This window comes from Tribolium madens, unplaced genomic scaffold (genome assembly GCF_015345945.1).
Source record: "Tribolium madens isolate multiple individuals breed KSU strain unplaced genomic scaffold, Tmad_KSU_1.1 Scaffold_19;HRSCAF=116;Tcas5.2_LG9, whole genome shotgun sequence".
Taxonomy (NCBI): domain Eukaryota; kingdom Metazoa; phylum Arthropoda; class Insecta; order Coleoptera; family Tenebrionidae; genus Tribolium; species Tribolium madens.
In genome coordinates, this window is record NW_025400983.1 from 8,433,544 (window position 1) to 8,458,962 (window position 25,419).

Below are 25,419 nucleotides of genomic sequence, written 5' to 3' on the forward strand. Positions count from 1 at the left end.
ACTTTTTCTAAATTTTTAATATCGTCTAAAGTAAAATAATTTTTTGGCCTCCTGACATGTAAATGTCAAATTAACGTACAATTGACACCTATTGAAAGACTGTATTTACAGTCGCCTGGGTATTTTACGCACGGACGTGTGTAAAGTGACAGTTTTACCGCACGGCCAAAATTATCTTCATAGACATTTATAAAAAAAACTGTTTGTAAGATGATAACATTTTTAATAAAACGCTCTACACACAACCTTTCAATCTTAGAACTCTTTTTTCTTCACACCACTTTATAATTATAAACACATTGTACTGGGCTTCATACCTTGCTCGCGATTTTTCGGGCAATAGCTCGGTTGTAACATTTTCTGCAGCACTTCTGATTTCTGGTGGGGTACACATGGGGCTATTATCGCATTTTGAAGCATAAATTCATCAACAAGACAACGATAACAAAACTTTGTGTCTGAGACGTTTTTGAGTCTTTTTTAATTGTTTGACATTAGAGTGCATAGCCACCGTGATATTTAATGTCAAACGTATTTATTTGTATTAATTCTGAATTTTGTGGATTTTTGTTTAAACGTCGGCCAAAAAGCTTAATACAAATCTTGTGCGTTAACCATTTTACAGTGCTCAATTATTAAAGCACTCCGCTGCGCGTCGTGCTTCAAATTCATTTCGCACTGTAAAATGTAAGTTACCGCACACGAATGTAAATAACTATTTATTATATTCTCCAAGTTGATTACACAGCTCTTGAGCTAAAGTCGTTTGTAAATTTCTTCCCACTCTAATATATTTTATATCATTACGATCATATTCTTTACCAAGTATAATATTTGTATGATAAGTTAAACCAACAATAACAGCTCTTGGACAACACAAATTATCTTTGTTTTTTATTTGTATTATACTTTTCTTTGTTCGTGAGTCTTCTGCTATATTTAATAATCTTTTCGCATTAGTACCACCTCTAGGTATATTAACAACTTCGGCATGAAATGTACAACCGTATATATATCTAAATCTTGATTTGAAGTTAAGATACTTTGAATTTTGTTTAATAAATTATCAATTTCAGAAGTTCTTGAACCCTGTGGAAATAGGATTCCAAAGATCAGGATGATTAACCACTATAGCATTCATTAAATCTCCTTCTTTGAAATTTGTTTTCTGTTTTACTATTTTAATCATTTCATTTAATCCCTCTCTAATGGTAGGTAGTAATTTTTTTCATAATTATGTCTGAAAGATCAGACTCGGATGTTTCTTCGTCTTCCACTAATATAACCTTATAGTAAACTTTTTTTTAGTGTATTCAGCTTTTGTTTTTTCTTCTATTATTTTAATTTTAGATTTTTTTTGAAAACTCTATAAAATAACTATCTTCGAAAGCGAACGGTTGGTCGTTAATTTTTTGTAATAATCCTGCGTTCTTCATTTTGGAGTAACCTTTGATATTCTTTTCTTTAGCAATTTTTCTTAATTCTTTTATCGTTGTATTCTGAGTCGATTCGTTTTTTGACATGGTTTCCTCTAATAATTCCTCTAAACTTTGCGACCCGATTTCTTTAAGAACAGTATTTAAATTTTCATTGTTTACATTATCTGAAATTCGATTCACTAGATCTGTTTTTTTACTATTTTGCTTTATTTTTATAACTAGTTTTTCAGTAATCGATTTTAATTTTTTAATATTGAGTCTACTTAATTTATTAAACCAGTCGCCAGCATCGAGCTCTTCTTTTAGAATTAATTTTATGAGGTCTGATTTAGTCTTCGAGTTGTATTGTGAATAGTCTTTTTGCAATGATTTTTAATTTAAAAAAAAAAGAAAATTGGTATTTTGGTGAATCAAGCAATACACCTGATGATCAAACTAATTTTTATACTGTTTTATTACACGAAATCGGACATACGTTAGGTATTGAACATTCTGCAAATAATAATTCAATTATGTATGCCTATTATAAAGGTGATATTGATAAATTAACTCAAGACGATATGTGGGCAATTCAATATTTATATGGGCGACCTGAACGATTAAAATATGAATTAATACCAACAACAACAACAACAGTTAAACCTACTGTAAGCAAACTCTGGCAAAGCGTCCCTGAAGTCGGAGTAAAAGATACTGTTGGTAATTCGTCTTCGACTCATGAGCCTATGGTGAATTTATGTGATTTTAATAAAGAAATTGACACATTTTTAATTGCAAATCATCATATGTATATTTTTTATAAGAAATATGTTTGGTTAGTCAATTTAAAAGACATGACTTATGATTAAGAACCGAAATTAATTAGAGATTATTTATATTTTTTACCAGATGATTTTAAAGAAATTTCGCATATTTATCAAAGACCTTCAGGTGATGTTTTAATAGTTGTTAAAAATTTATATTATTTAATTGATTTTCCAAGTTTTAATGTTAAAAGTGGATATAATAGTCAAGCGATATTTAGAACTTATTCTGGAAAAACATAAGTATATATTTTATGATAAAGTTTTGTATATTGAGTTTGATGAGTGTTTGTTTAGATCAAAGAAAAACGGCCTTATTTCAGAATTATTTGCTGGAATACCTCCAAATATAAGCAGAGCATTCAGATATAGAAATTTATATTTCTTTAAAGATAAAATGTTTTATGAATTTRATGATATTTCGAATACATTAGTTAAATCTGATAAATTTGACTTGACAGTTTTTGGATTTAAATGTGGTCTTATCGATCAAATAATAAAACTAATTAATCGTCTGTGAATCACCTAAGGTATGCTGTATGCTACACATTTTCATACTTTCATTAACTGAAAGAATTTATTATACTTGAAATATGTATAGGTACTCCTATATTTTTTAAATGACCTTAAAGACTTGGTCATTTTCTGGGGTGTCAACCATTTCGGTTGACACCTTATCTTCTTCTGATTTTTCACACAACTGATTGAGAAATTTAAAATATACCTTAAAACCGGGGAGTTTTTACGATTTTTTCTGCTTTTCTGTTTATCCTTTAAAACCGGGGTGTTTTCACGATTTTTTTCTGCTTTTTTGTTTACCCTTAAAAATCAGGAGTGTTTTCCTTAAAAATGTTAATTTTAAAATATACCTTTAAGATCGGGGTGTTTTCACGATTTTTTGCGCTTTTCTGTTTATTAGCCTTGAAAATCAGGGTGTTTTTCCTTAAAAAGTGGCATTGTGCTGAAACGGCCCACATATTATGAGCCATTTGTTTAGCCTTGAAAATCAGGGTGTTTTTCCTTAAAAAGTAGCTGTGTGCTGAAGGGGCCCACTTACTACTAATTACTAATTTGAAAAAAAATCGAAAAATTTGGACATTTACTCATAGAGGGCGCTTTGACGACCATCACAAACGTCATGTTGGTGGTCATGTTTAAGGGGGGTTATCGCGTTTTCACAATCAGATGTGATTCATTTAATTTAAAATAATAACTTCAACAATTAATGCTGACAAGCAGATGACAAAGTATTTAGTAAAATGCGTTGCAAACAATGTGGCTCGTCATTTCGCCTTTCGATATGGATAATGCAGTGTGGGGAATGCAAGGAACAATATTGTACCAAATGCATGAAACGGATGAATGGGTAAATTACTTTAATAATTCCGCGAAATTAATTAAATATTCTCACTTTAGGATCTGTTATTGCGAGAAATGCACTATTTTAATCACCCGACCGCCTGACATAAACAAACTGATGAAACTGAAATCCAAAGATTTACAAGAATATTTGAATCGTCACAATGTGACTACTTTTGGTCTAGTTGGTGGGTAACTGAACTATCTCTTCTTTAAAAATTGACCAAACTCGACGATTCTTGCAGAAAAACGTGAATTGGTAGATTTATTGTGTAACAGGACAATTCCAGTCAAGAATACCAAAAGTTCCACAGTTTTAAACAAGATTTTCAGTAAAAGCGAAGTCACTTATTCTTTTTCTTTTTTAATTCGTTACTTTAAGGTAATTTTGAGTCAGTTTTGAGTTTGCCAGACAGAATAAATGGCCAAGAAAGCAGGAGGTCCCCTCCTGAACGTCCAGTATTTGCAGCAAGCAGCTCAGGGAATCTCTTTACTGATCCAAGATTTAGTCAGAGTCAGAATTCAAACACTTTACCGAAAGAACGGCGGGCGCCCCCTCCACGGCCGCCTCAGCCGTCACTAAGTCCTGACCCACCTCAACCAACAACATCGACGGCCGAATCAAGTCCTATTTTACGAAAAATTCCGAAATTGGCTGATTATGTCACTGTTGAGGAATTAGGAAATCTCTCAGCAAAGGAATTGAAGACTTTGTTGGCTTACAATAGGGTTGATTATAAGGGATGCGTTGAGAAAAGCGAATTGTTGGAAAAGGCTGAGCGTTTGTGGCAAGACAATATGAAACATAAACAGGAATTGCCAGAAAATGTTGAAGATTTGTGCAAGTTGTGTATGGATGCGCCACTGGACTGTGTTCTTTTGGAATGCGGACATATCGCCACTTGTATCAATTGTGGCAAGAAATTGGCAGAATGTCCGATTTGCAGACAGTATGTTTCTAGAGTAGTGAGAACATTCAAAGCTTAGTTAAGATAAAAAGTGGTGATGAAATTGTGACAAAATTCAAATTTAGTTGTTAGGTGGATTAAAGTTTATTACGTGTTATGTCTCTAATGTTTAAAGTCGTTTCATGTTTCTACAGTCCTTTTAATTCAAAAATATAGTCTTTATACAAATTAAACTTGTTTGTTTAATTTTTTTTGGGTCATTGATGAAGGGTCATGGGTGGTTGGTTGAGTCATCAATCTATTTCACGTCGTTAGGTTGGTATTGGTGAAAGTTTATCTGACCTGTCAAAAAAGGTGTCAAAATAAAAACAATTATTTAAATATTACAAAAAGCTTTAAAAGATGTGGAAGTCATCGAAAATGGACCCTGTTAACGAAAAAAACAATATATTTCACGACCTCCTCGAGGCCTGCAAATATTCGATCCCAGGTTCGCGTCTTTCATATTCTTTGCGAAACCGTCTGGAAAAGTATCCCCCGAACGTCCGCCGCGAAATCGTAAATCGAGTGAAAGTCGGTTGTTCTCCCTTATTTCTAGCATGCAAGAAAGGCCAAACCGAAATTGTTGAATATCTCATAACAGTGTGCCAAGCTGATATCGAACAACGGGGCTTATACGAAGTTGCTGACGACAGGTGAGCCCACTTAACTGGTCCTCCGCCTCTAACATCTGTTTCAGGTCGACTCACGTCGTAACTCCTCTTTGGTGCGCTGCAGTCTCCGGAAAATTATCAGTAGTTGAAATTTTACTCCGACACAATGCTGATATCAACGCTGTCTCAGACACGGGCTCGACCCCAGTCCGTTCCGCTTGTTTCATGACACATTTTGACATCGTCAAATATTTAGTCGAGCACGGGGCCGATATCAACCGCCCCAATTACAACGGGGGCACTTGTCTCATAAATTCAGTTCAGAGTGCCCCCTTGTGCGACTTTCTCCTCAAACACGGTGCTGACGTCAACGCACGCGACATTCAGAACAAAACTGCACTACACTACGCAATCCAGGAACACAGGTACTCACAAGACCCTTTTAGGTCAATTACTTAACCTCATTTTTGTCAGGCTTGAAACAACCAAATTACTGCTCAAAAACGGGGCTAATTATAATGCCAAGTCACGTTACGGCGACGATGCGTTACAAATGGCTTGTCTCAAGGGGGCTGCCCGCATCTTCGATTATCTTACTGTAAATATCTGTTACTCTAGTGAAAAGCTCGCAAACGCGCATGAATTAATGGGGGCGACGTTCCTCGAGGAGCACAACGATGCCGTCGTTGCGTTGTTTCACTGGCGGGAGGGCTTGGCGTGTCGGTTGAACCACAGTTTGTTGCCCAAACAGCCAGTTCAGGAACCCAAAGAGGGGTACCGGTACCAATGCGAGTTTGAGACTTTAGAGGATTTAGATAATATCGCGACAGATTTGGATTTGATTCGGACCCAAAGTTTGATCATTGCTGAAAGAATTTTGGGGCCGCATCATAAAGATACGATTTTTCGCTTGATGTACAGGGGGGCTGCGTATGCCGATATGTTGAGGTACCAACGTTGTATCGATTTGTGGAGGCGGGCTTTGGAAATAAGGGTTGAGAAAGACTCGATTTTGTATACTGATACCTGTTTTACCGCCCAGGCTTTAGTCAGACAGATGGTCGATTATAATGAAAAAACGGTGCCGAAAAACGAAGACGATGCTAGGCAGAGGTTCCACGACGTTGTATCCACTTTCAAATTGATTACGAAAGACATTTTAGGTATTAATTAATGATTTTTCAATGATGTTTTACTGACTATTTTTTTGTAGAAATAAGACAACTTTTAACTATTAGACCAGTATATAAACGTCAAGTCGACTTTTTCGATAAGATTCTTAAATGCGTGACTCATTTAATTTATTTAATGATCGAAACGGCAAAAACTAGCGAACAAATTGAGACTGTTGTGCAATTAATAGGTAATTTAGTCAAAATGGACCCCAGAAGTGTTCTAACAGAAGACTCGTTGCTTCATTTATGCGTCTCAAAATGTAACACAATTCGTTCAAGTTACTTTGTAGATGATGATACAATCGTGAGTTATCATGTTTTTGTTTTACATATTATAGTTTCTTTTTTCGTAGGTGATATTCCCAAAGCCTAGCGTTATTAAATTCTTATTGGAGTGTGGCGCTCACGTGAATGCTAAGAACGAGTTAGGCTCCACCCCTTTACACATCGCTACAGAACCGGACAATTACTCTGATTGGGTAAGTTGCACCGTGGGTATGACGTTGTCATGGTAATTATTTGTTTTAGCTAATCAAGTTACTGTTACAATACGGAGCTCACATTGATCAACCGAATATACGCGGAATTTGTCCTTCAGATTACATTTCTGACGTAAGCAAACGTTCAGATGTTGTTGAGATTCACATTTTAAATTATATCAATTTGAAATGTTTATGCGCTACCGTCATTAGTAAATTTCAAATACCGTATAAAAATCAGATACCCAAAACTCTTGAATGTTTCGTCAAATTACATGAACCGTAGATCATTTTGGTTGACGAACCTGCAAAGACTCGAAAAAGTGATATTTTATTTTAGGTATTTTTATATATAAAGTAGTAACCTATTTATTGAGAGAATCGTATTTATTTTTAATGTCTTGTGTGGGCGGAGCTTGTCCGAAGGGGCGGAGTTTTGCGAAAACAACTAGAACTGACATGGCACTAACTCATCCGACTTCAGACAAGCCTCTAATGTTTTTGTTCCTAAGTAGGTGTTGCTAATTTTATTAAAACAGCAAGTGTGTAATTAACTATTTTGTTGTAAAAATTACACCATATTACCATTTTATATTAAGAGCGTTTGTCGTTTTTTCCACGGCGTGATACTGGGTGTGCAAAATCGCCGTACATTTATCACTTTCCATTCCTCCTAACCATCCCTCATATAATTCTTTTACGATTTTATTTTCTTCGGGTTTTTTGACCGGAAGTGACGAATATAAATTTTCCAATTCAGTAGTCAATTCTTTTAACACAGTGCCGTCTTTAGGTCGAATTTGGGCCCCTCCGTTGAGACATCCTGTACACAAAAATGTAATCTAGTTTCGCAATGATAATAAAATACCTGAAGGACAAGCCATTATTTCAACATAGTGATATTGCGATTTGCCTCTTTTTAGTTTCTGGACCAAGTTTTGGATATTTCTAAAACCATTAGCAATTGCAAAACGCAATAAAACTTTCCCCTCTTTTTCTAAAATCACTTCACGAAAATCTGGATTCCTACAATAAATTTCAATGTGTATCCCCAATACTTTTTTCAGAGTTACCTTAAATTGTGATACTCCAAGTTTTCAACTTCAAAGCCAAATAATTCCTTGGCTGCATATTTAAAAATGTGATCAGCGTAACCCCCCGAGCCCGATCCTAAACGGCGAGTTAAGTTAGGGACAACGTCTGTATCTTGTTTCAATAACCAAGGCTGTGAAAATTGGGATTGTTCAAGGTTTTCTAAAACACATCCATCTTTTTCTAGCATCTGTTGCAGTTCAACTGCAAAAATAAATTTCAAAAAAATGTTCTTATAATATTCCAAATTAATTACTGGCTGTAATGACGCAATCAACGTCCCGATTTTGCGTTTCTTTATTAAAAAAATCCTCACGTGCGGCTTCTAATTTTTTATCGTAGCAAGGCATAAGTGTCACGTGGTATATAGACCGACCCCCCAAGTTATTACCAACCCAGTGTTTTATCAAAGACCCCATAATTTGTTGTGGGGACTTGGTGGTTGAAATATAAGGCAGAATGTAACTGCCATGGGTTTTTTCCGCATAACAGACCCATCCTGGACAACTGGAAGCCAACATAGGGATTACGTTTTTAACTCCATCACTTTCTGTAGCTCTAAAGCGACGAACAAATTCTCTTTGACTCTCAAGTAGGGCAAAATCGTCAGCTATGCTCATATCAATGACCATATCAGCACCTAATTTTTTAAAATATGTTACAAGTTTAGCGGCACATTCATTAACAGGGAGGTTGTAACGACTCGCTACTGATAAAACTGGTTGAATGGAAAGGGACACTACAATTAATTTGGCATCTTGCGATTTCCCTGCCTACAAAAATGTGTTATTTGGCGTTATTTAGGAGTTACATTTACATTTTTTAATGCTGTATTTTCCTCAAACACACGCAATATTTCTTCTTGGCTTTGTTGTGTAATTAATACGCTCTCAGCAGATGTTATACAACCTGAACAAGCCAAACAATCAGACAGAGAAATTTCAACTTTTTGCAACTTTTGTGTAGACCCATCCTGAAATGATTTTATTATATTATTTAGTAGGTTGAATAATAATAGAGAATTTATTACGGTTCCAACTTGTAGATAAGATCCATCATCTTGTATTGTAATCTTAGCGCCAGTACTGCTTTTACTTTTCTCAATTTGGACAGGTTTGATACACTCCTGACGTGAAATGAAAGTGAGGTTACGTTACGCTTTTTTATAAAAATACCTGTGACGGTGTTATGAAATCATCCAAATCAGTTAATTGTAGCACTCCACTGAATCGCGACATTTTTCTCTACGCGTTAAATAGTAAAATTGCTTTTATTATTAATTTTTATTAAAACATGACAGTTGGGACATTTTTATCTTCATGTTGGCTGCACTTTGTTTTGTTGATAAAACGTCACGCGCGCCAATTTACAATTTTGCCGTCAAGTAATTGCATTTTCATTCTCATTTAAGAGAAAAGAATTGAAGGGTTGTATTTTTAAGTTAGGGGTGTTAATGGTAAAATGGGAGATGGCGAGGGACGCGAAAAGCCGGAAGAAACGAAAAAGATCGTCCACACTTACCCCCTTATAAGGGTGAGTCACCTTATCGATTTTAATGAGGGGACGTAATTGTGTTACTTTAGCATTCAGATATGCCTGAAGAAATGAAACAGGAATCTATGGAATTGGTGGTGACTGCTTGTGAAAAACATTCAACGAACAATGAAGCGGCCGCCAGAATGATAAAAGACGAAATGGACAAGAAATTCGGCCCCCCTTTTCACGTCGTGGTGGGTGAAGGGTTCGGGTTTGAAATTTCGTTTGAATGCCAAAATCTGCTTTATATGTTTTTCGGGGGGAACTTGGCTATAGTCATTTGGAAGTGCTAGTGAAACCACGTCAAATATTAATTAAAATTATTTATTGGATTATATAAAAGCGTCTCTTATTAGTATATACTGTCTTTAAATATATAATATTTCAGTCACTTTTTATACAAATAAAATAAAATAATCTATTGACATAATCGTTTGTGGAACATCATTAAACTGGCAACAGTGATGTAGGAAGATTCATTTTAGCACCTTATGTCAATTCATATCAATGGATAAACAGAAAAATCAGTCTATTAACTACGAAATAGTCTCAACTAAGTTAAAATTTCATTTAAAACAATCTGGAGCAACATTTTTTAAAATAATTATTCAAATTGCACATTCCATCGTAACACTTGTATTAATTTTTTTTTGAGAAACAATTAATAGTTTACCCTACAGTTATTTGTAATAAATAAGGAATTAAAAACTGAACATTGGAATTAATCAATGCGTGGATGAATATCTCGTTAGTATTTCTTTTGTGTGTTTAGCTAAATAAAATGATAATTCTCTTATTTTAGTAAGATGATGATCAATTTTAGTCACGTCGCCCTCTTTATGGTCAGTTTGTAACGACGAACATTCCGCTAACAAATACGGTAGAATATCGCACATAAACTTGATACTTTTTCCCTCTGTTTCCTACAAAAATGAAGAAATTGGATGAAGTGCCTGTCAGTTTCGCCAACTTACTTTCGGCAAGATCGAGACGAGTCTGAGGACGGCAAACTTGACTTTTTCTCCGCTCTCGACACAATCTTCTTTATCTCTGTCTTGAATACTTTTACATAACTGTTGAATACTTCTTGTTATCAATTCCGTGCATTCAAAAACGGTTTGTTTATCTTGAGCCGTTCCATACAAACTCTGAGTGGCGTTACGTAATTGGTCGTTTTGTTTAAGTTGATTTTTTAATAACTGCCAATTTGGTGTTTTGAGACCTTCGCGTGTCTCGTACATACTGGACGGGCGTTGGTTTTTACGATTTTGTCGCAAGTCGACATCACCATTCAATATTGTCGGTTGTAACGAATTAAACTCGTCGCCGTTAATACTGTTGTTGGTCTCTGGAACTTTACACTGGGACAATCGCGTTTTCAGTTCGATATTTTCACATTTTAAATTTTGAAGGTGCGCTTTTAATTGATTTACTTCTGCTTTCAAATCACAGATGGTGGTGTCTGACTCTTTCAATTGTTTAGTAAGTTGTTCAACAGTGACATCCACGGGTTTCTGGAGACTTGGACTTTGAGGTTTTTCGTTTTCTTGGATTGGAGGCAATGCGTAATCTTCATCGGGTGCGACAGAATCATAAAGCGGATCGTCGTCGGAAACTGGCGAATATTCACGAAGATGCGTTCTATTGGGGCCTATTTAGGGGATTTAGTAGAGTGTTGACAAATTTGGAATAATTTTCACCTGCTTCAGCTAGCATTTGACGTCTTTGTGTGTCAATTAAGATATCAAACACTAAACTTTTTAGTTCGGGAGTTGAAAAACGTGCTAATTTTTGCCGACCTTGATTTCTTGGTTTTGACATTGTTGAATCCACGGGAAGAAAGGGAACCACGTTTAGATCAATAGCGTCCACGCAACTCAACCAAACTAAAAACATTTTTTGCTATTACAAAATATCTATTACAACTTTATTATCTAAAGTTCCAATAGTTGGCACTTACCAACTTCCTCATACTTATTCAACAGTAAAAAAGAATGACACTGATTAGATAAATAATGATTTTCAAATTGTTTTTGTTACTTACTTGCTTCTGTTTCTCGTCTATCAATTTCGTCATACACGTCCATAGCCAACTGTTCAAACAGCGCATTTTTCATCTAAAAACTGAATTATAGCATATTTTATTTATGAGAAAAATCACACCTTTTGCAATTTTGTTAAGGAATTAGGATTTGATTCAAAGCCACCTTGTGGTAAAATAAAGTGTATTCCATTTTGGTGATCCGGCCTTTTGTGAGTCAAATACTGTATGAACGCATCTGTCACTTCATATTGGCTTTCTATTAATCTGTTTAACAAATCTTTATTGACATTTTTCCTGAAACAGAGATAAAAAAAAATATACAAACAGATGATGTCATCGGTGGATATTTACTTTGCATAATCGATTGGTGTTTTGCCATGGGCATCGGGGAATGTTGGATCAGCGCCGTAAACTAATAAAAGTTCCACTTGTAATTTCTGCTCACTTTTAGCTGCTATATGTAGAGGTGTAGTACCCTTTTCCTGGAATTGCAACTTTAAAAACTGTTTATTAAAAAATGTTTAAATCATACATCATGAAAATAATTTGGATCGGCTCCTTGTACAAGAAGCCTGAATGATGTTTCTAAGTTTGGTGTTCTCACGCTAGCGTGTAGCTGTTTTCCCAATTCATTTTCAAGCCCTTCATCATAAGCGGCGTTGTCGCGAAACGTATAAGCACACTGAAGATGTTTGGCCCTAATAAATTCGCTTTTGATACTGAAAAAACTTTTATACAACTTGTTTCAAGTTTGTGTATGCCCACCTGATGAGATCTTTGGGATTAGGTTTCTTTTTCATCAGTTTTGAGTTGTTTTCCAGAAGAGTATGTTCCCATATGCTATTAGCCCCGTTATTATTCAATGTACAGACCATCTACAAGTCAAAATTACTTAATTGTTAATTAGAAAAATAAATGGACGGACAGCTAATTGATTAGGGTTCCAACTGCTCTTTTGAAGTGATTTCACTTGTGAAATGTGTCTTCCAAGACTGCGATGTATGCTACAGCATTGTGTACAAAGCAAAATGCCTTTATTTATGGAAGCCCAAGTCGCATCTGTAATTAATTGGGAATTAATGAATTTAAACTTGACGGGGTGACTCACCAGGGGCACCACAGTCGCCACAAATTTCGACATTCTGACGGGACTTAACGCGAGACATCGTTACCAAAGTTTATGTTACGCTAGTATCATCAAATAAGTGATGAAGCTGTTTAAAATATAAACAAACAATGTTCGATTAACTAAATAATGTTGTTACGCCATATTGGACAGTATATTTTGACATTTTTGACAATCGTGTCAAAACAGTTTCCTGTAGTCGATTTATTTTTTTTATGAAAAAGCAAAAGTTTATAAAATAACTTTGGTAATTTAGGCTTTACATTCTTTTTTCAATAAAATCCTGTGTGCATTTGCAAATTGTAATAAAATCGAACCAACAGTTGTCATTCAGTGTTACCAATCTGCTGATAGGAGTTAGGTTAAATTGTCAGTATAATTTTTTAATTAAAATTGAGATTGTTATCAGTCACAAATTAGTTATTTTATCTACTTCCTTCGATAATGATAAGTTTGTAAATCCCCATTTTTATTATAAAATTTAAAAAAAGAAATGGATTATTTAACGGAGGGCATAGCCCTGGGTGTAGATCTCGTGATCTTGGCGGCATGTATCAAGCAATACTACAAAAACAAGAATGCCATGGCTATGATCCAGGTAACAATATTAATTGTGTGATATTGTATTAATTATAAAATTTGTAGGGGGCTCCATATCTCGCAATTAATAAAGATTTAAAAGAAATTGTTGAAACCCATCCAGAGAAAAAATTGTCATACGTATCCATAAGAGGAACTGTTAAACCACTTGGTAGGCCTATTGTCAGCAGTAATAATCCAAATGTAACTGGTGTTGTGCAATTATTAAGAATTAAAGAACATGTAATACAGAGAAGTACAACAGGTTTTTGGTCAGACTCTGAACGCGTTGTGCAGGAAGTCCACAATGTTATGCCCTTTTCAATTGGCAATAAGGGGGTTCATGTCGAAGTTGCAGACCCGTTAGCAGCTGATGTCTTAGGTGGGTTACAGGGCTCATTTTAATTTTTTAAAGCACATGTATATCTAGATATGGATACAATATCGGACGTATTTAATCCAACTGTACCAAGTGTGATGGACCACATTTGGGGCTTCTTTGCGGGGATAAGGCAAAGAGGAGTTCAGTCAACAGAAAAAATGTTAAGGGAGGGAACCACTATTACAGGGATTGGGGAATTGGTTTATTCACAAGATTCTAATATGTTGCGGCTGCAGCCTCCGTCGAATGGTGCACCATTTTATTTAACAAATATGCAAGTTACGTCGCTTGTTAAAAAGTTAGATGGGTCCAAAAGAAATTATAAGTAATAGAAAAAAATGTTTGGGCCTGCCATTAAGTATTTTTTTTACAGATTATTGTGTATGTTATTTGGTACAATTGGTTTAGTAATTGGGGGTTTAATAATTCGCAAATATTTGCGTCATAAAGACAGAAAATTGGAGGAAAGTAAGAGAAAACAACAATTAGAAGAATCAAGACGAAAAAGAAGAAGACAAATGCGTGATCAAAATTTACCAGAAAACCAAATTTGTGTCGTTTGTAAAAATAATCCAATTGAGGTAAATATTGTGTCAAAAGTTTTCGTTTGCTATTTGGTTTTCTCAACAGATTATTTTACTTCCTTGCGGCCACGTATGTTTATGTGAGGATTGCTCACTTGATATCTCTGCCAACTGTCCTGTTTGCAGGGCTTCAATAGAGAAAAAATCAGTAGCCTATGTTGCGTAACATCGAGAAAAGTTATTTATTGTTACATAAGCAACTCTGCGTTTTACAACACGGACTGTTTTCTTGTATATGTCGTTTAACTTTACTCGATTTTCCTATTCCTAATTTCGGTAATCCTTTATTGAGTCCTTCCAAAAGGACGCAAGCTTTGCACACGTCCTGTGATGATACATATCCACACCTGGTACATTTCTTCAAAGTTGGCATATTTGCATTTTCGTTGATTTTGAGGGATTCCCCTGTGAAACATCGATCAGAATTTTTGGCCGTAATTCTCTCACTCACCTGATTGGATAATATTCATAATAACAGCAGGATCAATTTTTTCTAAGTCTTTGAGCAACACTCGTGCGTGTCCCCTGTATGCGTTGGGGGCAAAGACACACTCAGTGGAAAAATATACCAATTTCCTGAAGTAGGCATACATTACGATTTCTTTTTCATAGGTATATTTGAGGGGTTTAACGCGTGGTATCCCATCGCCACTGTCCTAAAATTACTTTATAATTACTTGGATAAATGCAAAAGGTCTCAATTACCGTAATAATGGAAGTACAACGGCTGAGTCGTGCCAGATCGCCCCTTAAAATATTCATTAGTACAGTCTCTGCAATATCATCAGCATTATGACCTGTTGCTAAATAATCAACATTTAGTAGAGTTGCCCCTCTGTCTAAAGCCTGACGTCTGAATACTCCACAGAAAGTGCAATTATTTTTCCTCCCAATCTGCAATAAAAATCTTTAAACAGAAATAAATAAATGAAGGGGCACACCTCGGCCACAATTTCGTCCATAGTCCACCCATACAAATCTTTATATGACAGTATTTTCAAAGGCATTTTATAATCGTCCCGATTTTGTTTCACAGTATCTAAACTATCGTCTCTGTACCCTGTTATACCCTCATCAATTGATAAAAGCACTAAATCCAGCTTATAATCATACTTTTCATTAAGTAACTTCATGACATAAGCCAAAACTGTGGAGTCTTTACCACCGGAAGCCGCAATTGCGACTTTACTCCCCGGCTTGAACAATTTTGCCCTCGTAATTGTGAAATGAATCTCATTTTCAAACGCTTCGAAAAAACATTCCTTACACAACGTGTCACCGGTTTTTGGTCTCTAAAAAGTAATTACATGATGAGAGTAATTGTATATGCGAGTTTTACCTTGAGTATTGCGTTTTTGCCACATTTGGCCGAACATGGGGGCATTTTGTAAAAGATAACCTTTCCTGTGTCTGTCACTTTTTTTGTGACAGGTCGGTAAAGTAGATTACATTCAAGATGATGCAGTCGCCATTTTAGTCATTTAAAAAACCGTTTATGTTGTGGAACGACGCTGTGTCTTTGCCGGGTTATTTTTGAATGAAAAACGGGTAAAAAGGTAGGAATTTCATGCTTTTTAACATTGTTCAATGCTTTTAGTTTGTTTGTAGTAAGTCAGTTGTGGTTTAAAAGCAACGGTGAAAATTTTCACACACTGGGCCTAAAAGAGTAATTTTTTCATTAAAGTGATTGTGGTGATGGTTATGATGAGTGAAAATTGTTGCCGTTAGCTCTTATCTGTACCGTCGTAAGTAGTGGAATGTTTGTAAATAGATGCAGTAGAAATACCATTCCTCCACATTCCATTCAACTCAATACTTATCTCCTTATAATTACTCGTCGTGCTTCATGCACCGCTTTAGAGACACTCCTTCATTGTAATTAGACCGGAATTAAAAAATATTGAGAGCGTTTAGTGCGCTATAATTATTGTGACCCATCCCGGGTTTCAAATTTGGGATATTTTTGGCTTTTGGTTATGTAAGAACGCGGTTTTTTACCTATTTAACTGTACTTTCCGAGAATTCAATACTATCGCCAACGGCGAGTGTTTTTTTCATATCGGATGTCAAACCTGTAGTAAATTAATGATGTTATCATTGGCTTAGTTACAGTAAGAGTTTTACAGTATTTACAAATACAACAAAGACACATTTTTTTTATAATTTATTATTTAAAACAAGTTCATTGAACTTAGAAAATAATATTCATCATGTTATTTGTTATCTGGTTGGCATTGTATGTCATTTCGCAGAACCCACTGGATATTTCGAATTGACAGGTTTCTGACAGATCTTGAAAATTTCGAACTTTCACACCAGTTTCCCACTAGTTTTCCGTTCTACTTCCCTATTTTCTCCACAATGAACCGTGTAGTTAGCCTTGTGCTTTATCACAAAACCGCATATTTCCATCCTCCACGTTCTCAACGCAGTAATTACAGGAAGACATGAGTCAAAAAGCCTCACGTCGTGGCCGTCGTCACACCAGCGAGGAGGAGACGTCGTCATTCAAATCACCAACACCGAAACCGAACGGAATTGAAGAAACGCCTCCCGAACTTACACCTCCGACAGAAGAACCAGTGGTTGATGCTCATCCGCCACCACCCTCGCCACTAGAAGAATCTCCCAAAGAACCGACGCCAAAAGAAGTGACAGAAAATGAAAACAGTATCGTGACCAGAAGCCGCTCGGCGACGCCACAAGTAAAGAAAGTAAACGGACATGAAGAAGAAGAGCAAAAGACCGACGGGGGAGATGTTTCGGAGGCAGATTTGGAGCCGGACCCGTCAATCGCAACTGATGAACAGCACCCGGAGTTGATGTTTGAGGAAAACTCGGATTTGGAATCCGGGAAAGGCTCGCCGGTGCTTAGTCGGTGCAAGACTCGAAGGTCGATCTCGCGGAATATTCCAACGCCGAAAACTCCCAAATCAGTGGAGAGCGAAGTCGCCGTTGAAGATGAGATGAATGCGACGTTTGAGTCGTGCTCTGAGGACACCTCCACGAAAGTGCAAGTCGGGGGAGACTCCACCCGTCTGGATTACACGGACCGCGAAGAAGGCAATAGTTTTTTTCTTCAGGAAGCAAAGAATAAATCCTTTGGAGAGACCTTGAGACGCCTATCGACGAGGAGAACTATCAGACCGATCAGTGAAGATTACAGAAAAAGACTGCTTCAGAATAATGTAGGGAAGAATGAGTATCCGAGTCGGAATAGTGTGGAGAGAATATCGGCAGTGGGGATCAAGAGGAAAAGCTGCAGCCGCGAGGCGGAAGAGTGCACCAAAAGGTTCAAAGGTGACTCGCCAGGATTCTTTGCCAGGTTAACGAGTCCCTTGGCGAGTTTCAGGAATCCATTTCGCGCCGATATTCCGTCTAGTACGCCGAAATTGACGGGGTACAAGGATGAGAAGTGTCTCATCGAAGACGATTGTGTTAATTCGCAAATGTGTGAAGTTAAAGATGGAGAAAGGCGCTGGTGCTCGATTATGTAAAGTTTTTTGATTACGAAGATTAAATACTCTGTATTTGTGGTACAAGTACAAAATGTTTTATGTGTTTGACCAATCATAAGCGACATTTAGAAAACTGATTTTTATTTACTGATCTTACTGGATTTTAGGATAGGAGTCATATGTAATAGTGATTTGGCGTAACAATGTTTTCTTTAAATATGTTGGTTACTCTTTATAATAAAATTATACAATAAAATACAGTTTTTAAAAATTTTTATTGTTACATTCCAACATTTAAAGTGCAGTTTATAGTTGACTAGTGCTACATTCGATCATTTTTGTTTTTATCCTTTAGAAACAATTTACAATCAACGTTTATTTCAATAAAAGCCTTTTAAAAGGAAATACATATCTGAGTTTCCTAAAAATAGCTACATTCATTAGGAAACACCAGTTTTATAAATATGATATCAAACATTAACTACAATCATTAAGCTTTAGTACATATTTTTTTGAATACTGATCTATTGTATAATTAGCTCTTTATTTAATTTTAGGAAGCAATCATTGGTTTTTTAGAAATCTCCAAGCTAATTTTGGGTGCATAATACTATTCTTTAATATCAATCTAATTCGTTAAAATGTAAAAGTTCCAAGAATTATTGGCAAGAGTTAGTTGTAGATGGACAAAAAATATAATGACCAGTCTTAACGTTTTTTTTAGTTTTTAATTGCCAATAGTTCATGGGTGAAGCATTCGTTATGAAACCGCAGATTCATAACGAATTTGATCATATTTAAATTCTATAATTAGCCTATTCTATTGACCATAAGGCGGTATTATTGTCGTAAGTTTCACTAATTTATTGTTTTCTTAAATCTGAAAACTGCAACCTCTTTGGGTATAAGAATGAACAAAAATCACAGTGAAAATGAACATAATGTACTTGAAAAATTAAATTAACTACAAAAATATGTTACGATGAATATGACAAACTTAACGGAAGATAAATCAGTCTTAAAGAAATAGGAATTATATAAAAACTATACAGAGTGGATTCGAACTTTTCCATTCTGTACAGGCCAACTTTCGATGTGAAATTACAATAATAGTGGTAGGAAGATGACGACCCTTAGCATTATTTTGTTTTTCATAAGTTTGTTGTACAGTCTGTGCCAAATTAAAAGAAATCAGCACACTTATAGATACTATTGACTTAACATTAATTGAACAGCTATGGAAGCTTTTTCTCAACATTTATATAAGAAAAAGCTAAATTTGTATGTCTACGAATTATATACTCTAAATGTAATCATGTATTATTAAGGTTTTTTTTAAAATACACTGTTCAGTTTTTATACAAACAAAAATAATTGAACTTTAGGACGGCTACTAACAATGCTAATAAACAACTATAAACATCTTAGTCACATTTTTGGGTAACATTTGAAAACGTTTAACACTTTCATATAATTTAGTTTTGAGCATTATAAGTAACATAAAAAACGTGATTAATAGTCACTGGAACATTCAGGTGGATTGAGGTAACCGAAAACATTCAATTCGTACATGCTGGCAAACGTTATAAAAATTAAATACCAAGCCATCAAGATGATACCGTATTTGCGATCTAATTTCCAACCGTTGAGGTGGGTTGCGGCGACTAGGAACACCACCGTGGATAAAAGAGAAAGGGTTGAATATGTTAAGCCTAAAAACGGCGATGTACACTTGATTTTTTCTACAACCAAACATACCTTTACTGATCACAGGGACGTCTGATCCCGGTTTAATTATCGCCGTTTTGATGAACCAAGGAAGACCTAAACATATCAAAATATCGAAAACGTTCGATCCGACAGCATTGGAGACTGCCATGTCCCCATAACTGTAAATAATTTTTATTAAAATAAGTAAAAAACTGATTTACAAAAATTACCCTTCCTTTATTACTGCTATACTTGACAAAGCGTCCGGTACTGACACCCCAGCTGCGACAAAAGTCAGCCCCATCACCGTGTCAGGGATTCCAAGTGTTGTCCCGATTATGGTAATCATCCACACCATGAAATAAGAGTAGAACGAAATCCATAACATTGACATAAAAAATGTAAAAGGATACCAGTTCTTGTACTGCTCTGAACGACAATCCGGCATTGTTTTCCTACACAAGTAGTGAATGGGGAAAACTATACCCCACGTGATCTGTTTGTATAACCCACCATCTACAAGAAGTGGGACACTTTATTGGGCAAATGAATTGGGATATTGTACCAGTGGGCTTGACCAAAGGGTCTACAGTGTTTGCAGGGTCGTACTCCTTAGGTCGATAATAATCGCGTTGGATGGGGGCTGGAGCGGGGGCCACACCGCCACTAGCCTGGTTTAAAGCGGGACCGCTGAGCTGATTGTTATCAAAGCCTAGAGGATGGAAAATGAGCACTAGCAAACTAAATACCGATAAAATATTCTCTCTAAGAAATGTTTCAAAAATTATGGTAATGGTAACTTGCCTTGTTCGAAACTTTCCTGTGATGGTTTATCAGGGCTGCACCCATAACTCGGATGCTTTCTCTCTTCTTCTAGTGTCTTATAACTCACTAGACCCGATTGCTCATCCGGTGCAATTTTCTTGCAAGGAACCGGTAGTTTTTGCGCCCATTGTTCCAGATAATTATTGTAATGAAGAGCAATACAGTATACAACATACATCAGAATCATAAACAATGATTCTATCCATGAAATCATTTTATCTTGAATAGTAACAAGCATGACTAGAATCGAGACAGCGTAGAAGAAACAATCGCGAATCAGCGGCCACCAATTTAGGTATATGACCGTTGTGGTACATAACGCGCAAACAGAAATCACAAACATTATATTAAAAACTGCCGATCCGATCACACCAGAAATTCCTGAAAATAGAACACTGCCACTTGTGTTTCCACTTTCGTTTTAAATTCTCACCTATGTCGTCTTTCGCGAAGAAAACCCCGATGATCACCGTCGCCAATTCCGGAGCGGAACTTCCGGCAGCCATGAAAGTGGCTCCGGCAACATCCGGTGACATTTTTAGTTCTGGAATGATTGAATTGTATTTGCTTGAGATAAGGCTCTACGAGGGATACCTTCGCAAATGCGGTCCAGGGACGCGACAAAATACTCGTCGCAAACTATCGCCAAACCTAAGAAGGTGTAAACCGCAACGATTATGTGGACTATTATACCCCCATGTTTACGTGAAGTTGGACCTATTAGAGGCCGAGGAAACTGCAAAAATAATTTGTTTAAAAAAGTGTTTGTGGTAACGTGGAGCGTGAAGACTTGGAAAAAGTAATCTAATTCAAGTTGGCGGTTCTTTGTAATCTTTGAAATTGTTGTTGGGGGAGGATAGTCGAAGGTCGATTGGGTACTCGTAACGCAATTAGAAATTTATCCGGGATCGATCCTGAATGGAATCAAGAGGATTAGGTAGGTACCTAATTAAAATGTACTTATACAACGAATATGGACAGTGAATATTCATAGGAGTTGTTTTTTATACTCGTACCATATGATCGAGAAAATGTATCGTCTAGAGCTAAACGGATGTGAAATATTTTTTACCAATGTAAATTGCGATTCATTTACGTAATTAAATTTTAATTCGCTTTATGTAAATCGGTCCTAAATGTTGGAGTTATTGTATAAAATTGAGCTTTCTTGTTTTTTTTTTTGAAGTGTTTACCTACTAGTCATAATAGGTAATTTCATAACTTTTGAAGAAGTAATGATACTCGTATTAATATTTATTTAGTAGGAAAATTAATGTGCGGTACCTATGGTAGGAATTTTCTTTAATTAAGTATTCAATTTTAATATTCTTTATCTAATCTACATTTTTAGCGCTGCTTCCGGAACAAAGTTAAATTATTATTATTCAGATTTATTAAAAAATTCTACCCAGTAGTTAAAAAAAATGAAAAAATTTTGAACGTTTACCCTAATAATAAACAATGGTTTTTATTCACAATCATAAAGTAATGATCAAATTACCTTGCATGTGAAAAGTTGGAAAGTATGGCATTTCAACTTCATTAAACAATTGATATGAAATATCAGGTTCAAGTTGGTATATGTATAATGTAATGATAATGTAATGACAGTTGATTGACAAGGAAGTGATCTAGGGGCCGTTAAGTTGAAAAAAATGTGTACAACTAATTCCAATTCCTCCGAAATTCCAGTAATTCCAAAAAATTCCACCAAAATGCCAGTAATTCCAAAAAAAATTCAGTAATTCCAATAATCCATCGTAATTTCAATTTTTTCAGAGTAATTTCTATAAGTTCAAATTAATTCCTGTAATTCCAAATTGATTCCTCTAATTCCAAATTAATGCCCGTATAATACCAAAATAATTCCTATAACTCCAAATTAAATAGTTCCAAAAAATTCAACTTAATTTTGAAAGGAAATTAAACATACAGGCTGATTCTTAAATAGACGGACAAAATTTTAACACAGCTTCCCAAGGATAAATGGAGACAAACTGTACCCTTTTTACGTTTATATCTTTTACGGGCAAAACGCCTTTGATTCGTGCCACTTACGGAATTGTTGCAATGATCAAATACATTTTCATCAAGTTAATACCATGGTTTCCACTACCTGTGCTAATACTATTTACGAACACATCAGTGGCGTACGCTTTACGCTCGACAATAACTTTAATAAATTTTATTTGGAGAACGTTTAAACAATGAATTTTTTAAATATTTTTTCCAGCATGTTCTCATTTGATACTACCAAAAGGATAAAATTTTGTCGGTATATTTAAGAATCACCCTGAATAAGTGTCCTTGAAGTGCCAAGCGCTCAAGAACAATTGGTATCAATATGGTAATTCACATTTAATTCCAGTAATTCACAAGTAATTCCGGTAATTCCAAACAATCCAAAGATAATTTCAATAATTCCAAATACTTCCAAGCAATTTCCGCTTAAATTCAAAAAATTTGTACAACTAATTCCAGAGTGAACGACCCCTTGGAAGTGACCCAACCTGAACTGTTATATGACTCATATGTCATGTTTTTTTAAAATTTGATAAATTCTTTATTGCTTTTCTGGTCTTTAAGGAGGATGATAGTGAATAAAATAGTATACAAACTTTGCCGGTCGTTGTTTCATCTAGCTCGGCTTATTGCTTTGCGCCTTGGTGGTGACACACTTTCTGGCTCGGTGTGTAAGCTACTATATTATATTATTATGTCCGATTATTTAAATTTGTCAAAAAAATTGATTTTATGAACGAGCAATTACATATTAGACATAAAAGAAAAAAATCCTTTGATCGTTTCCCTTGTAGGCGTACAACTTTTATCAATTACGACATCAAAAGACATTTTCCATGTTTATCTTTGAGCTTTGTTCAAACATAACTTGTGACGTATACAGTTCCTCATCGAGTCATTTATTTTTGCATTTGTTTGATAACTTACCTGTTGTAGAGCAGGAGGAATACAAAAAGTGGCATTTGTAGTAGATTCTGTTTCGTTAGATGGAGGTGTTGGAAGTGTAGTTGTCGTCTTGTTTCTGTTTTCAGGAATTTTTGTCTCGTTTAGTTTTTTGTGTGGGGTTTGTGTTAGTTTTCGAGTGATGGGTTTTGTTGTCGTTGTTGTTGTGGTGGTTGTGGTTTTGGTTTTGTTATTAGGAGCCAAGAGATGGTGTGTCCAATCAATTAACCGACGGTGTCTAGTGTGGCGACGTGAACGAATCAAATTCTATGAACAATAGTGTCAAACCGGAAATGATGATTCAATCAGTACAGGGGACGTTGTTCAAATTAAAAAAAAAATCTTTACCTGTTGAATAGCTGGAGGTGTGCAATCCTCAGTTCCGCTGGCGTTTCTTTTCTTCGCTAGCAACAATACTCTGGAAGTTGTCGTTTTCGGCGTTGTTTCGGTCGGGCTAGTTAGTAATTTGATAACGGTTGTTGAAATTTCAGTGGTTGTGTCGGTCGCATTTTTTTCGTTTGTTTGGGTCGAATTTTCGGACAAGACGTGAATTATTGAATAAATCAAAAAGAAAACCGAAATCTGGAGGAATTTGTGGCGACGTGTGCGTCTCATGACCTGTAGAATAAATTCTGTTTGTTAAAATTTCCTTCCTTATAAACTGACAAACACTTTTTTATTGGTGCGAATATGAGCGTCACTGTGACGCCCACAAGACAAAATCACGATTTGTGGTTATTATGTGCTCGGAAAATTCATCAAATCAATACTATTTGTTGTGGAACGAGTATCGGGAAATCTGACGACAGTCAGATGTTACAGTCAGATGTTAATTACCGCCGGGAGGTGAAAGTAATTCCAGATTTGTTGATAAATATCAGAACCGTACTTTGTAATAATGAATTGGGTTTGCGAATTTTGTGAATGGGGTTGAGCGGGTACGTCTCTGCTTGCTGCATTCACTTTGATCAATAAACCAAGTGTATATAGAAAACGAGCCGACAATGTGGAAACATTATATACTAATACTTTAATGGAACTCTGTTTGCGGTACAAGGACCGGATTTGAATCGATCCAGATTTGGTGAAAAATACACATTTTTGCTTGAAAATCTCATCGCATCTCCGCCAACGTTTTCTTAAATTTCTTGATTAAATTTCGTTTTGTTGGCGTCCCAGGATTTGCTAATTAAAACTGTTATCAAAGTTAAATAAACTCACCTGATGAGAATTGTATGAAAATTTTCTTTTCATCACATTCAGAGAAATGAGCAAGGCTGTCTTCGTGAAATTCAATTAAAATTTTACGAGATTAAAAGGATTTTGATTGATTAATATTTAAACGGATATCTATTTTACGAGCGAAACTGACGGCTTACGATGTCCCTTTCAGGATTTTTCAGTGATTTGAAGACGTAAATAATGAGTAAATAAACGGCGAAATTTGATAGCGTTACATAACGAAGGTTGTTAGATGTTTCATTTGAAACGTGATTCTCATTCTGAAAAATATCCTGGGGCGATGAGAAAAAGTCTTAGAAACCAATTATACCAAGTCATAGATTAAATATTACAATTGAATTTTTTGTATCGGAAAACGGGTAAAACTTGGAGAATTTCCAGGAAAAATAAAAATAGAATTCGCTCTAGGGTGGCATTATTACAAATGCTGTTTTGACATGAAAAAGACGGGTCAATATGACGTTGGAAAGTCTCTTAGTGTCATCTTTAAAGTTTGATTGCCGATTTTATCGCACATCCAATATTCACCCTTCACCTTTTTCAAGAGTTTCAATAAAAAAAATATATCTGAAAAATAATTCCATTTTAATTTCAGAATTGTAGTCTCCTAATCAATGCGAAATGAATTCATTATTCGTCTGTTATAGGGCAATAAATTTCAGAGTGTTCTTTTGACCTAGACAACAAGGGTGGTTGCTGGGACCACTTCGAAATTGTCTCTCAAAATACTCCTTGGAAAATGACATTAAAATCGAGTGGGTGTTAATTTCGCTCCGGATATTTTTCCGGAAAAACTGTCAATTGGTAATACCTGACGCTGATTGTGATGTGGCACTGGAAAACTCGTCACTACACGAACAATTTCACTGGAACGTCGCCGTCGAGACGCTTTTATGCCAAACTAGCGAACGTTTCCAATATTTTCCCGACGGTGGAACAGTGGCGGCGCGCATGCGACATTTTATTATACGCTTTTCATACACTGTTACGGACAAACCGTTCGGGAAAACAATCCGAATTGAATTTTTTTGTGAATGAAAGCACAAAAGCGACGACGATAA

General features: G+C 35.7%; 9 protein-coding genes across 13 annotated transcripts; 5 read left to right on the forward strand and 4 right to left on the reverse strand.

Moving 5' to 3' along the window:
- The first annotated feature begins 3,361 nt into the window (after positions 1 to 3,361).
- On the forward strand, positions 3,362 to 4,736 carry LOC123015628 (E3 ubiquitin-protein ligase rififylin). The gene is made up of 4 exons (XM_044415473.1): positions 3,362 to 3,608; positions 3,659 to 3,789; positions 3,847 to 3,933; positions 3,984 to 4,736. Exons 1-4 carry the CDS (start codon positions 3,502 to 3,504, stop codon positions 4,586 to 4,588), a joined length of 930 nt encoding a protein of 309 aa, XP_044271408.1. The 5' UTR covers positions 3,362 to 3,501; the 3' UTR covers positions 4,589 to 4,736.
- A 97-nt stretch (positions 4,737 to 4,833) lies between these two features.
- LOC123015622 (protein fem-1 homolog CG6966) lies at positions 4,834 to 7,408 on the forward strand. Its single transcript, XM_044415463.1, has 6 exons — positions 4,834 to 5,204; positions 5,249 to 5,587; positions 5,637 to 6,325; positions 6,376 to 6,641; positions 6,691 to 6,816; positions 6,866 to 7,408. The coding sequence occupies exons 1-6, from the start codon at positions 4,912 to 4,914 to the stop codon at positions 7,100 to 7,102; spliced, it is 1,950 nt and encodes a 649-aa protein (XP_044271398.1). The 5' UTR covers positions 4,834 to 4,911; the 3' UTR covers positions 7,103 to 7,408.
- Positions 7,175 to 9,233, reverse strand: LOC123015624 (probable cytosolic Fe-S cluster assembly factor CPIJ010948). Its single transcript, XM_044415465.1, has 7 exons — positions 9,084 to 9,233; positions 8,939 to 9,034; positions 8,726 to 8,881; positions 8,165 to 8,681; positions 7,890 to 8,112; positions 7,685 to 7,842; positions 7,175 to 7,639 (listed from the first exon to the last, which is right to left on the reverse strand). The coding sequence occupies exons 1-7, from the start codon at positions 9,144 to 9,146 to the stop codon at positions 7,398 to 7,400; spliced, it is 1,455 nt and encodes a 484-aa protein (XP_044271400.1). The 5' UTR covers positions 9,147 to 9,233; the 3' UTR covers positions 7,175 to 7,397.
- On the forward strand, positions 9,032 to 9,912 carry LOC123015630 (dynein axonemal light chain 4). The gene is made up of 2 exons (XM_044415477.1): positions 9,032 to 9,441; positions 9,492 to 9,912. The coding sequence occupies exons 1-2, from the start codon at positions 9,370 to 9,372 to the stop codon at positions 9,735 to 9,737; spliced, it is 318 nt and encodes a 105-aa protein (XP_044271412.1). The 5' UTR covers positions 9,032 to 9,369; the 3' UTR covers positions 9,738 to 9,912.
- On the reverse strand, positions 9,753 to 12,791 carry LOC123015623 (ARF GTPase-activating protein Git). Its single transcript, XM_044415464.1, has 10 exons — positions 12,597 to 12,791; positions 12,414 to 12,547; positions 12,254 to 12,363; positions 12,021 to 12,207; positions 11,840 to 11,970; positions 11,608 to 11,782; positions 11,489 to 11,561; positions 11,145 to 11,330; positions 10,419 to 11,095; positions 9,753 to 10,367 (listed from the first exon to the last, which is right to left on the reverse strand). The coding sequence occupies exons 1-10, from the start codon at positions 12,652 to 12,654 to the stop codon at positions 10,170 to 10,172; spliced, it is 1,929 nt and encodes a 642-aa protein (XP_044271399.1). The 5' UTR covers positions 12,655 to 12,791; the 3' UTR covers positions 9,753 to 10,169.
- LOC123015626 (mitochondrial E3 ubiquitin protein ligase 1) lies at positions 12,694 to 14,393 on the forward strand. Its single transcript, XM_044415470.1, has 5 exons — positions 12,694 to 13,212; positions 13,260 to 13,575; positions 13,624 to 13,900; positions 13,949 to 14,156; positions 14,206 to 14,393. Exons 1-5 carry the CDS (start codon positions 13,108 to 13,110, stop codon positions 14,323 to 14,325), a joined length of 1,026 nt encoding a protein of 341 aa, XP_044271405.1. The 5' UTR covers positions 12,694 to 13,107; the 3' UTR covers positions 14,326 to 14,393.
- Positions 14,314 to 15,867, reverse strand: LOC123015627 (cytoplasmic tRNA 2-thiolation protein 1). 2 transcript variants are annotated; one of them, XM_044415472.1, is made up of 6 exons: positions 15,499 to 15,867; positions 15,101 to 15,451; positions 14,865 to 15,053; positions 14,751 to 14,815; positions 14,611 to 14,684; positions 14,314 to 14,564 (listed from the first exon to the last, which is right to left on the reverse strand). In XM_044415472.1, the coding sequence occupies exons 1-6, from the start codon at positions 15,541 to 15,543 to the stop codon at positions 14,338 to 14,340; spliced, it is 951 nt and encodes a 316-aa protein (XP_044271407.1). In that variant the 5' UTR covers positions 15,544 to 15,867; the 3' UTR covers positions 14,314 to 14,337. The 2 variants fall into 2 exon arrangements, with proteins under 2 accessions (XP_044271407.1, XP_044271406.1); XM_044415471.1 differs by having other exon boundaries at positions 14,611 to 14,815; positions 15,499 to 15,653.
- On the forward strand, positions 15,605 to 17,890 carry LOC123015625. Of its 3 annotated transcripts, none has more exons than XM_044415466.1 (2): positions 15,605 to 15,715; positions 16,601 to 17,890. In XM_044415466.1, the coding sequence occupies exon 2, from the start codon at positions 16,607 to 16,609 to the stop codon at positions 17,654 to 17,656; it is 1,050 nt and encodes a 349-aa protein (XP_044271401.1). In that variant the 5' UTR covers positions 15,605 to 15,715; positions 16,601 to 16,606; the 3' UTR covers positions 17,657 to 17,890. The 3 variants fall into 3 exon arrangements, with proteins under 3 accessions (XP_044271401.1, XP_044271402.1, XP_044271403.1); XM_044415467.1 differs by having other exon boundaries at positions 15,628 to 15,715; positions 16,592 to 17,890; XM_044415468.1 differs by lacking the exon at positions 15,605 to 15,715 and adding an exon at positions 15,760 to 15,904.
- LOC123015621 (probable sodium/potassium/calcium exchanger CG1090) lies at positions 17,874 to 25,367 on the reverse strand. 2 transcript variants are annotated; one of them, XM_044415460.1, is made up of 10 exons: positions 25,170 to 25,367; positions 23,465 to 23,734; positions 23,102 to 23,383; positions 20,747 to 20,888; positions 20,586 to 20,696; positions 20,132 to 20,533; positions 19,893 to 20,039; positions 19,558 to 19,843; positions 19,376 to 19,506; positions 17,874 to 19,329 (listed from the first exon to the last, which is right to left on the reverse strand). In XM_044415460.1, exons 2-10 carry the CDS (start codon positions 23,729 to 23,731, stop codon positions 19,130 to 19,132), a joined length of 1,968 nt encoding a protein of 655 aa, XP_044271395.1. In that variant the 5' UTR covers positions 23,732 to 23,734; positions 25,170 to 25,367; the 3' UTR covers positions 17,874 to 19,129. The 2 variants fall into 2 exon arrangements, with proteins under 2 accessions (XP_044271395.1, XP_044271397.1); XM_044415462.1 differs by lacking the exon at positions 23,102 to 23,383 and having other exon boundaries at positions 25,170 to 25,364.
- Between the last annotated feature and the right edge of the window lie 52 nt (positions 25,368 to 25,419).

Excerpts from the sequence above, each read along its gene's own strand:
- LOC123015628 (XM_044415473.1), top strand. The coding sequence starts at position 3,502 with ATGCGTTGCAAACAATGTGGCTCGTCATTTCGCCTTTCGATATGGATA. Across the intron at positions 3,609-3,658 it reads TGCATGAAACGGATGAATGG|GATCTGTTATTGCGAGAAAT; the intron begins GTAAATTACTTT and ends TTCTCACTTTAG. Across the intron at positions 3,934-3,983 it reads AGTTTTAAACAAGATTTTCA|GTAATTTTGAGTCAGTTTTG; the intron begins GTAAAAGCGAAG and ends CGTTACTTTAAG.
- LOC123015622 (XM_044415463.1), top strand. The coding sequence starts at position 4,912 with ATGTGGAAGTCATCGAAAATGGACCCTGTTAACGAAAAAAACAATATA. Across the intron at positions 5,205-5,248 it reads TACGAAGTTGCTGACGACAG|GTCGACTCACGTCGTAACTC; the intron begins GTGAGCCCACTT and ends CATCTGTTTCAG. Across the intron at positions 6,817-6,865 it reads CGGACAATTACTCTGATTGG|CTAATCAAGTTACTGTTACA; the intron begins GTAAGTTGCACC and ends TATTTGTTTTAG.
- LOC123015624 (XM_044415465.1), bottom strand. The coding sequence starts at position 9,146 with ATGTCGCGATTCAGTGGAGTGCTACAATTAACTGATTTGGATGATTTC. Across the intron at positions 9,035-9,083 it reads ATTTCATAACACCGTCACAG|GAGTGTATCAAACCTGTCCA; the intron begins GTATTTTTATAA and ends ATTTCACGTCAG. Across the intron at positions 7,843-7,889 it reads TTGGAGTATCACAATTTAAG|GAATCCAGATTTTCGTGAAG; the intron begins GTAACTCTGAAA and ends AATTTATTGTAG.
- LOC123015630 (XM_044415477.1), top strand. The coding sequence starts at position 9,370 with ATGGGAGATGGCGAGGGACGCGAAAAGCCGGAAGAAACGAAAAAGATC. Across the intron at positions 9,442-9,491 it reads ACACTTACCCCCTTATAAGG|CATTCAGATATGCCTGAAGA; the intron begins GTGAGTCACCTT and ends GTGTTACTTTAG.
- LOC123015623 (XM_044415464.1), bottom strand. The coding sequence starts at position 12,654 with ATGTCTCGCGTTAAGTCCCGTCAGAATGTCGAAATTTGTGGCGACTGT. Across the intron at positions 11,783-11,839 it reads ACACCAATCGATTATGCAAA|GAAAAATGTCAATAAAGATT; the intron begins GTAAATATCCAC and ends TCTCTGTTTCAG. Across the intron at positions 11,331-11,488 it reads TAGACGAGAAACAGAAGCAA|TTTGGTTGAGTTGCGTGGAC; the intron begins GTAAGTAACAAA and ends AAATGTTTTTAG.
- LOC123015626 (XM_044415470.1), top strand. The coding sequence starts at position 13,108 with ATGGATTATTTAACGGAGGGCATAGCCCTGGGTGTAGATCTCGTGATC. Across the intron at positions 13,576-13,623 it reads GTTAGCAGCTGATGTCTTAG|ATATGGATACAATATCGGAC; the intron begins GTGGGTTACAGG and ends ATGTATATCTAG. Across the intron at positions 13,901-13,948 it reads GGGTCCAAAAGAAATTATAA|ATTATTGTGTATGTTATTTG; the intron begins GTAATAGAAAAA and ends TTTTTTTTACAG.
- LOC123015627 (XM_044415471.1), bottom strand. The coding sequence starts at position 15,543 with ATGCCCCCATGTTCGGCCAAATGTGGCAAAAACGCAATACTCAAG. Across the intron at positions 15,054-15,100 it reads TGGACGAAATTGTGGCCGAG|ATTGGGAGGAAAAATAATTG; the intron begins GTGTGCCCCTTC and ends TTTTTATTGCAG. Across the intron at positions 14,816-14,864 it reads GTTGTACTTCCATTATTACG|GACAGTGGCGATGGGATACC; the intron begins GTAATTGAGACC and ends AAGTAATTTTAG.
- LOC123015625 (XM_044415466.1), top strand. The coding sequence starts at position 16,607 with ATGAGTCAAAAAGCCTCACGTCGTGGCCGTCGTCACACCAGCGAGGAG.
- LOC123015621 (XM_044415460.1), bottom strand. The coding sequence starts at position 23,731 with ATGAGACGCACACGTCGCCACAAATTCCTCCAGATTTCGGTTTTCTTT. Across the intron at positions 20,697-20,746 it reads CCTGGACCGCATTTGCGAAG|AACTAAAAATGTCACCGGAT; the intron begins GTATCCCTCGTA and ends CAATCATTCCAG. Across the intron at positions 20,040-20,131 it reads ACAGGAAAGTTTCGAACAAG|GCTTTGATAACAATCAGCTC; the intron begins GCAAGTTACCAT and ends TCCATCCTCTAG.